The sequence below is a fragment of the Pongo abelii genome, chromosome 8 (assembly GCF_028885655.2).
Source record: "Pongo abelii isolate AG06213 chromosome 8, NHGRI_mPonAbe1-v2.0_pri, whole genome shotgun sequence".
Taxonomy (NCBI): domain Eukaryota; kingdom Metazoa; phylum Chordata; class Mammalia; order Primates; family Hominidae; genus Pongo; species Pongo abelii.
This window is the reverse complement of record NC_071993.2, coordinates 81,419,066-81,428,253: the sequence shown is the minus strand read 5'-3', so window position 1 is coordinate 81,428,253 and position 9,188 is coordinate 81,419,066. Positions and strand designations below refer to the sequence as shown.

Genomic DNA, 9,188 nt, shown 5'->3' with positions numbered 1-9,188 from the left:
AGCCAGGTTTATGAAAACTTGTAAGCCTTATGTAGGTATAATCAACCCATTTTTAATATCAATTGAAATATCTCAAAAGCACTATGAATCTTTAAGGAATTCTTTTCCTAAAGTGTATGTACAAGATTAGAAGAAGACATTTTTCTATGCTTTATTTCTTGAGCAATGTAAAAAATGAGACGTGCAAGAAGCACCCTGAACATTTTAAGCAGAGAGCAAAATCGGATTAAAGATATTGACCTCACATGTTGAAATCTACTAGTAAAAGCCACAAAGTTGGCTCTGAGAAAATGCTGAGATGTGGCGTTCCTTATGGTATGTGTGTTAATGCTACCTCACCAAGCCCACGTCAGGGTGAAAGTGATTATGTAACCAATTTTGCTGTCATCAAAATATCTTCTATTTTATTTTTGAGATGACTTTTAGTCTACTGCTTCATAAGTAATTGTTAAGATTATCTTGATTGAAAATCCTCTAAGATTAGAATTTGGCAAGACAAATATATCTTACAAAATTTGGGTATACTATATTTTAATATAATGAAATCTTGGTGGGAGGGAAGTATTCTTTAAAATCACGTAATTATCAAAATGTGGCATTGTCTTATACTTACCAAAGTTGGACAAGCAAGGATGATACTATGCCAACAAGCTGGGAAATAGGAACTAATGGGAAAACACCAGTCACTAAAAAAATATGAAACAAGTTCTGAAAACTCTTGTTTCATAGTAATAGAATAGAGAGATTCTACATCCTTGAAATAGGGATGGAGAAGAGATATAGAAGAAAGGCATTCATTCCCTCCACAAATTGGATCTCAAATTCTAGTGCTGGTAAGGGCAAAAGGTGGTTTCCAGAGTAGCTGTAACCATCTGCTATTCTGAAATACAGGTTGAGTCTGAGGGAGTCTTAACAGTGCTGAAGGGCAAATAGTCAAAGGGATTTTCAGATGTCAGCTAAACAGTGGATGCTGCAGCAACATGTTACATTTGTGTAAGGATCCAGAAGTAGGTGAACTTAAGTGATATTTAGGCCCAGATTTTACAGTAAAGATGATAACTTCACAAAGGCATCATCTGTTTACTTTGTGGCTAAATTAACTATTTTTTGGTGAATTTATATTTTAAAACCACTATAAAAGACTTGCAGTAAAATGAACCCTACAGTATATTCTTTTGCAAACCATTATCCAGTACCATGGAGTACTATATTGGCCTATTTAGTTTAGATTATCTTTGAGATTTTCTTGAGGCACCTATCTTATCTAGTGAGCTGAGTATTTTGATAGTCACTTCTAGACCCACCAAACCTTTGGCAGATCAATGATTCTTTCAAATAGGGGTAATCAATTGGGAAGTGAAGGTTGGAGAGAAATGAGTCCTGGGGTAATTCCTTTGACAACCCATTCATGCTGTCATCAGCAGCGTCTGGGAGCATTTTCGATCTGAAGAGTTGATAGTGCTTTTCAAAAAGTTTTCTGTGGTCATGAGACTAATCCTGGAAGCTGAAAGTCATTTCCAGCTTGACCACGCCACCACACTTTCCACAAAGCCACATTTCGTCTGAGTTCTAGACCCTGGTCAGGGTTCTGAAAGCGGTTGTAAATGTGTAGTCTCCGAGTGGGCACTTGTTTGTAAGTATTTATTTTCCGGAGCCCACTCAGGAGAGGAGAGAAGCTATAGGCTGTTAGAAACAACGGAACAATGAGTCAAAACAACGCCTCCCCACTTTTACACTAATGCATGGGGGAAATCCCCAGAACGCTAGTGTTTGATTATGAATGGAGCCTGCTTTGGGGTTGGTGTCCACAGGCTAGCAAAGAAGACCTGGAGACCATGGTTTGGTCAAAGCATTTTCACTGATGCTTAGTGCTGTTTTTAAAAAATATTCCCACAGAGACTGAATGACTGTTTAATTCCCACCCAGTAAGTATTTCAGAAATGATTTCTGCAACAAAAATATTGTTGAAAAGTATTTATTTACACTATAGTCACAAACCATCCATTATCTGAACTTCAGTTAGTGGTTTTGCGTTAGAATAGATTTATTTTTTCACAACTATTAAGAGCTAATGACCAAACAAATCAGCTCCAGTAACATTATGTACATTCTTATCTGAAATTTGACTACAAAGGTAACACTTTTAAGTCACAAAACAAAGCATACAAAAATATACTTTCTAAAAAAAATTCCAAATATTAATAGGCAGAAATATACAGCCATACTAAACTCAGGGAGTGATTTTTTTTTCCATAATAAGGCAACCCATTTACATGCAGACCCTGTAACATTGTCTACATCACACAAGGCACCAAGGACACTTCCAACACAATTGCATGCATCCTAATTTCAGAGAATATATGTACATCCCCCTTAAATAAGTTAACCTCTGACTCATTTCAAGAGATCATAAATGCTTTACATTTTTTCCCAAAGATTCAGAATTTAGAGAACAGTGTACATCAAAAATACACAAAATCTGAGTGGATATACACTGAAAAAATAGCCTACATTTCTCAAACAACTCGAAAAGGAGCAGATATTGCTATGTCCCTCCCATCACATTGCACTTCTGTTCTCTGAGTTTATAATACATATTGCTTCAAGGGTTGAGACAACTAGATATGCTCTGATTCGCCATTCTAGGGCCACAAAGTGTGGCATAAAGGCCATACTTCACTCACTGTACAATGTCCCCCAAATCAGTCCCAAGCCATAAAGTGCACATCAGTTTTGCTTGTCTTTTTGCTGTCCCCACTTGAAGGGATCAGCATCTCCCAACCTATTGTAGAAAACGTCTTAGATCAACTCTGACATCCAGGGTCAAAAACCTGTGATGGGTCGAAATAAGGGGAAGTGGGGTAGCAAAACCTAGTCAAACAACCCTTTAAAGCAGGGTCAGACCTCAGCCCTCTTGGCCAGGGGTCCCCACACCACCCCCTTCTGAGCCTCCCCTTTGCCTTGGGTTGATAGTCAACTCACCTAAGAGAGACTAGAATGGGCTAAGTTTTAGGAAGAACCTGCTTCTAGGTGGAAAGGGGGTAGTGCTAGCTCCACCAAAGCCCTTTGCCCAACAAAGGGAGAGAGGGACAGGGAAGGGTGGTAGTGTTTGTTGTGCAGCTCCAGTGGACAAAGGGCCTCCGGGACCTTTGGGAGCTGGTGTGTCAGCCTGAGTCTCATCTCAAGGTGTCCGGGTCCGAGAGGAGCAAGGGGCAAGCGGCCCTCCGCCAAGAGTGCTGCTGTTACTGCTGCACAGGGTACCCCCAGGCTGCATGCCCCCAGAGCAGGAGGCTGTAGAAGGGGCTGGCACTGATGCAGAGGGGGCACTGCTTTTCCGCTCTTTCTGTCTCAGGTGGATCTTGGTGTGGCGCTTCCTCTCATCACTCCGGGCAAACTTTCGGCCACAGTAGTCACAGGCGAAGGGCTTCTCACCGGTGTGGGTGCGGATATGGGTGGTGAGGTGGTCACTGCGGCTGAAGTTGCGCATGCAGATCCGACACTGGAAGGGCTTATGCCCAGTGTGGATTCGGATGTGCCGTGTCAGCTCGTCAGAGCGGGAGAACCGCCGGTCGCAGCCTTCTGCTGGGCACGGGTAGGGCCTCTCGTGCACTGGCGTCTTGCTAGGTCTGTTGGGGTACTTGCGAGGCCTCAGAATGGGCCGCAGTGGCAGGTGGTGTGGGTTATAGGCGGCGGCGGCGGCTGCTGCTGCTGCTGCTGAGCTGCTACCAGGCAGCCGGGGTCCCTCGCTGCCTCCACTGGCCCCTGGTCCGGTCACCCCAGCACTGGGGCCCCCCAGGGTAAAGTTACGGATCGTAGAGAGTGGAGTGAGTGGAGGGGGCACCCGCAGGGTGTCCAGGGGGCAGGGAAAGGGCTTACGGTCTGGGCCAGCTGTACCATGTAGGTCTCTCTGGCACTGAGATGGAAAGAATCCAGGATAGTCTGGGATCATTGGAAAGAGACCTGGGTCCGTGGCTGGCTTGGGGGACGGATAGGAAGGAGGTGGTGGGTAGGCCAGAGAGGAAGAGGTGGAGGTGGTGGCTGCTGACAGGAACGCAGAAGGGTCCTGGTAGAGGTCTCCTGCACAGCCAGAATAAGGAGGAGGAGGCGGTGGCGGAGAGTACAGGTGGTCCAGGTCAGGCTGGGTCTGGGACATGGTGCACACACCCAGGGGTCCTGTGGCCAGTGGGTTGGGGGAGGCAGAGGTGACGCTGGACGAGGCTGTGGTCGAAGCTGGGGAAGTGACCCCTTGCAAGATGCCTGCACTCACAATATTGATGATGCCTTCTGGGTAGCAGCTGGCACCAGGGTACTGAGGGTCAATGGAGAACTTGCCCATGTAAGTGAAGGTCTGGTTTCTAGGTGCAGAGACGGGAGCAAAGCTGCTGGGATATGGGAGATCCAACGACCTCTTCTCTCCAGTCATGTCAATGTTGATCATGCCATCTGGGGAGGGGAAAGGCAGAATGGAGGTGGAACAATGAAAATACAGCCAGGACTCCCTTCTCATCCCCGCTCACATAGGTCCATTTCCAAGGCCCAGAGTCTCAGCACTGTAGAGCTGTGGCAAAGTCCAAAAGGTGGGGAAATTGAGGCCCACAGAGTGTAAGAAGAGGCCAGCCCAACTGTGGCAACCCATTGACAGTATGGAACTCAAGAATTACCTCCAAAAAAGCAGAATGAGCTTTTCCCAACTCCCCTCCACCCCCAGCCATCTGTGGCTCTAGTCCCCAATAAAAAACACCCAATAATAGCAACAACAATATTTTAAAAAGCCTCATCTGCCCGGAGCTTCTCTCCCTCTTTTTTGCCTGGGGGTTCCACGGCTGGGGCACCAGGACAAACACCACCCAAGAATCGACCTATCCCAGTCAGTGCCGTGATGGTGCCAAACCGAGAGGAGAGCCCGAGAAGGCGGTGGGTGATTTCCCGGCTGCTCCCCATCCCCGGCGCCTTGTGCCTTTTTCTCCCTCCCTCTCCCGCTGCGCTTCAGCCTAGGGCTGCTGGAGGGAATGGGGGCTGTAGAGGAAGGAGTCCGTAGGTTTCCGCGCCCTCTCAATCTTCTCCGCCTTTCCCGACAGCCGCGCGTCCCCGCCTCAGCCCAAGGCCAGTGGCCCGGCTTCGAGGAAGGCGCGGGGGCCGCGAGAGACGACTTTCCACAGCATCGCCAAGGAAACCGGCGTCGCCGGTGCCCCCGCGGGCCTCCCTCGGCAGTCCGGGGGCTGCTTCCCGCCGTTGCGCGCCCTCCTCCACCACCCACTCCCTGCCTCCGCCGGCCGGAGCCCCCGCCTTGCTAACCCCCTCAACTTCGCGGGCGGCGGGCAGGTGGGGGCGCGCCTCCAGGCCGCAAGAAGGGAGCGCTCCGAGATTTTCCCGGGGTCGGCTCTGCCCAGGAGGGAGCTACCGACGCTTTCCCCTGGCGCTTATCCGCCGCTCGGCTCTCCAGGCGCGCAGCTCTCCCCGGGAGCCCCGAACTTTACCGTCACTTTGCCCCTGCCCCGGGAGAGGGGAGGTCGAAGTGCTGCCGGCCAGAGGGCCTGCGCAAGCCTCGAAGCCCGGGGGGACGCCTCTTCCACCCCCATCCCTGAGCTCGCCCGGGGCTGGGCGCGCCGGGGCGCACGCACGCCGGTTTGCTGGCGACCTGGCGCATCTGCCCGCGCGCCCTGGTCTCAGCTATCGCAGGTTCCTCCTGCACCCACTTCCAATCTTCAAAGCCACTGCAGTCAGCACCGTCCACCTGGAGCCCCAATCCTCTCCTGCGATTCCCGCACACCCACAGCACCCCATCCACCACCTCCGGGCCGCGCCGGTCCGGGCCTGCGAAGACACGCGGCTTACCTCCGGCCACTCCGTTCATCTGGTCAAAGGGGCCTCCCAGTTCGGCATTGGGAAAGATGGTCACCGACGTGGCGGCGAGGTCCTCCACCGGGTAGATGTTGTCAGACAGCTGGTGCACAAAACCACTGAGAGTTACTGGGATTTTGTCTACGGCCTTGGCGGTCATCATTTGCTCCTCGCACAACCTGGAGACCCAACTCCCTCGCTACCTGGAGTGTCAGAAAAGCCGTTTTGGAGAGGGGTTGGACTGAGCCTGGGATGGTATCTCCTTTTGCCCTCCACACTTAAAAACAACCACCACACACACCAAAAGAAAAAAAAAATCAACAGAAATAAAAGTAGCAAACAAGTTGCTGGTTTTTAAGAAATAAGAAAAATGTCTATTTGCCACTGACTCTCTCCTGTCTGTGTTCCGGCTGCTGGGAAGCCAGGAGTTGCTGGTGTAGTGTTATTATAACAGTCAGTGTGTCCCCTCGCTGAGCTATTAATCAATTGCTCCTCGCTCAGTTAGACGGAAAGTGTTGCTCTAAGTATTTATGGGCAGGTCTTCAATACCCGTGACGTCGCTGCCCATATATGGACTGAGGAACAGGGCTGGGCCAGGCGGCTTTTGCCGTCACATGGCTGATTTGCATACACGGGCTCGGCCGCGCGGACTCCGCCGGGCTCGCGACTTCCAGCTCGCAGGCGGCGGGGATCGCTGGGGTCCCGGGCGCGCGGCCCCAGCTGCAGCCTGGGTCCGGGGCGCAGGGATCGCGGGGGAGAGGGCGCGCCATGGACCCAGTCACAGCCACAGCATGAGAGCGAGCTGCTCCGGGCTGCGGCTCAGCCTCCCGGGGCGGGGAGGAATTCCGGTTCTCTGGGACTTTCCAAAAAAGGCGAAGATCCGGTGCCGGCGGCTCCGCCTCCCTAGCCCTTGTTTGGGAGCCATTCCGGAAAATTAAACTTCGGAAAGAAACCGAGCGGAGCCGAGACACTACAGTCAAACCCCTACTCACTTTCTTGGCAGCTCAAAACCGCAAGCAAAAGGAGGCAGCGAAGAAAAAAAAAAGCTACATGCATTCACGGAAGCTGACTGCTTTTTTCTGAATTACTTGGTGGAAAGAAGTGGCTGGTGATAAGAGTGAATGCGTATTGCTTTTTTGGAAAGTCTGTTCTATTTATACAGGAGCGAAAACGGAACAGGTTTGGGTTGTTTGTTTGTTTAAGTATTTTGGGCACCTTGGGACTGGGAGGGTAAACCCTAGGAGGAGCAGTATTACTGTGGGGAGCTTCGAGAGAAATCCTCAGCCGGAGACACCCTCCTTCCTCTGCCCGCGCGCTCCCCGCCCCCCTTCAGCTGCTGCGCGGAGCGGGCGCCCTTCCCGGCGCGTCTGGGCGGTCGGCTGCGTGGGGGCGTCCAGATGGAAGCTTGGACACTCACCCTGCCCCTCCAGACACACATACACACACACTCACACTCGCTCCACTTCCGCTACACACTCCCGCCCCCGCTGCCCTCTTCACACACCCGCTCACACACCTTACACTACACACCTCCCTGTTGATTGCGCCCGCGCGCCCGCGTTGCCAGCAGTGTCCCGGCGGCAGAGCGGGCTCCGGGCTCGCCGGACAGGAGGCTCTATGAAGACACTGGCCTAACCTTCACTACCTGTCCCTGCAGCCACAGAATCCCCCTGACCCCCATAGCCCACGATCCAGGACCGCGCCCTGCCCGCACCCGAGCCACAATACACGTACTAGAATAAATATTTTCTCTCCCTTCCCAAAAAACACCTCAGTGAGCCCAGCGCGGTCCTCAGTGACGGCCGAAAGCATCTCTAATCACTTTCAAGACGCCATCCCCATCCCCCAACCCACTCGTTTTACTTTGCGAGACCCCGGTGGAAACCCTTCTGTTTAGTTCCCAAAGCAATTTTTAAAAACTTTTCCAAAGTCCAAATAGCAGCAGGTTCTGGCTTGCTGGGCGCAAAGCTTCTACCTCCCAGTGCGCCCCAGCCCGCAATGGATAGCCGGGCCTGGCCGGGGCCCCACAGGAGGCTGGTCCCGGGTGCCCAAGTCCAGCGCACCGCCGCCTGCATGGCTCATTCGTGGTCGTTTGTGCAGGTTGCGAACTGCCCCAGAGCCCTTTCCCGCTCCAAAGCCGCAGAGGCCAGGGATAACGCGCAGGGTCAGCATCTCGGGCCTGTCCTGTCCCTTTTTCACCCCCGGCCGGGAGCGGCCCTAGCCTAGTGTGGGCCGGGGCGGGCGGGAGCCACGGCGCCACGCCGTGGAGGGAGCGCGGCGCTGCAGGCAGCTCTTCAGCCGCTCACCTGCCTCGACCGCTGCAGCCGTGCGCCAGCTCTCGCCAGGCCCAGCGCACCGTGGTCAGGGTCCTGAGGCGGCCAGGAGCGGTCTCTCCCTCTGCTCTTCCACTCAAGCGCTGCTTCTCCCCCTCCCTCCAAAACAGCCGGTCTCCAGCGGCCGGCCATCTCTCTGACTTAAGTCACCCGGAGCACATTTGGGAAAGTTTCTCGCTCGCGCTGTGCGCTTTTTTCCAATTGGGGATGAAAAGGACATGGAAAGAAATCGCAGCAAGGTTAGCACCCTAGTAGATACCCCACCCCCAGCAAAAATGTGCAAAGTCCTATTTCTTGAAAGAAAGAAAGAAAGAAAGAAAGAAAGAAAGAAAGAAAGAAAGAAAGAAAAAAGAAAAGCAAGAAAAGATAGCTGCGTTCTTACCACGTGCGCCAGCCCACTCCGCCTGCGCTCCGGCGGGTCCCGCGGCCCCCGCGCTGACCATGGGCAAGACGACGCCTCGGAAGGGAGTCCGACTCGCATCTCCGGCCCTGAGTCCGAAACAACGGGGGAAAGCCAAATTATGCAAATGCGGATCCCTGCGATGGGGCTCGGGTTACGGCCCCCGCCGGCCCCTTAGGTGAGGCACCCACCGGCAGCAAGCGCGGGCGAGGCGACTGCTCGCGCTTCGCTCCTCTCTGCGCACGTGGGCGGACCGGCAGGCGGGCGAGTTGCCCGGGCCGCCCCGCGACTGGCGCTGCTGCCAAACCCGCCGGCGGTCGCCGCGCGCCACCCCGAGGGGGAGCTCCTGGACGCCCGAGTGCCCGGCCAGCAGGGCGCGGAGGGCAGGACCGGGGCTGGGGGCGGGGCGGGGTGCCTAAGCCAGGGAAAACCGCGAGGTCTTCGGCTGCCACCTTTCCCGGAGGAGGATGCCAGTAGAAGGCAGGTGGAGGAGGAGGCCCCATCAAGGAGTCTTGAAAGCACATTAGAGTAAATGAGAGTGACTGACCCTCTGAAATTCTTCTGAGCTTTCCAAGGACTCACACCTCCCCCTAAGAGCTACGCTGCATCAGCCT

General features: G+C 53.3%; 1 protein-coding gene across 2 annotated transcripts; it reads right to left on the bottom strand.

The window, feature by feature from the left end:
- Positions 1-1,959: 1,959 nt before the first annotated feature.
- Positions 1,960-8,791, bottom strand: EGR2 (early growth response 2). Of its 2 annotated transcripts, none has more exons than XM_002820907.5 (3): positions 8,557-8,791; positions 5,836-5,944; positions 1,960-4,443 (listed from the first exon to the last, which is right to left on the bottom strand). In XM_002820907.5, exons 1-3 carry the CDS (start codon positions 8,653-8,655, stop codon positions 3,182-3,184), a joined length of 1,470 nt encoding a protein of 489 aa, XP_002820953.3. In that variant the 5' UTR covers positions 8,656-8,791; the 3' UTR covers positions 1,960-3,181. The 2 variants fall into 2 exon arrangements, with proteins under 2 accessions (XP_002820953.3, XP_063583704.1); XM_063727634.1 differs by lacking the exon at positions 8,557-8,791 and adding an exon at positions 6,231-6,499.
- Positions 8,792-9,188: the final 397 nt, after the last annotated feature.

Excerpts from the sequence above, each read along its gene's own strand:
- EGR2 (XM_002820907.5), bottom strand. The coding sequence starts at position 8,655 with ATGCGAGTCGGACTCCCTTCCGAGGCGTCGTCTTGCCCATGGTCAGCG. Across the intron at positions 5,945-8,556 it reads GGAGTGGGCTGGCGCACGTG|CTGTCTGACAACATCTACCC; the intron begins GTAAGAACGCAG and ends TTTGTGCACCAG. Across the intron at positions 4,444-5,835 it reads GATGAACGGAGTGGCCGGAG|ATGGCATGATCAACATTGAC; the intron begins GTAAGCCGCGTG and ends TCCCCTCCCCAG.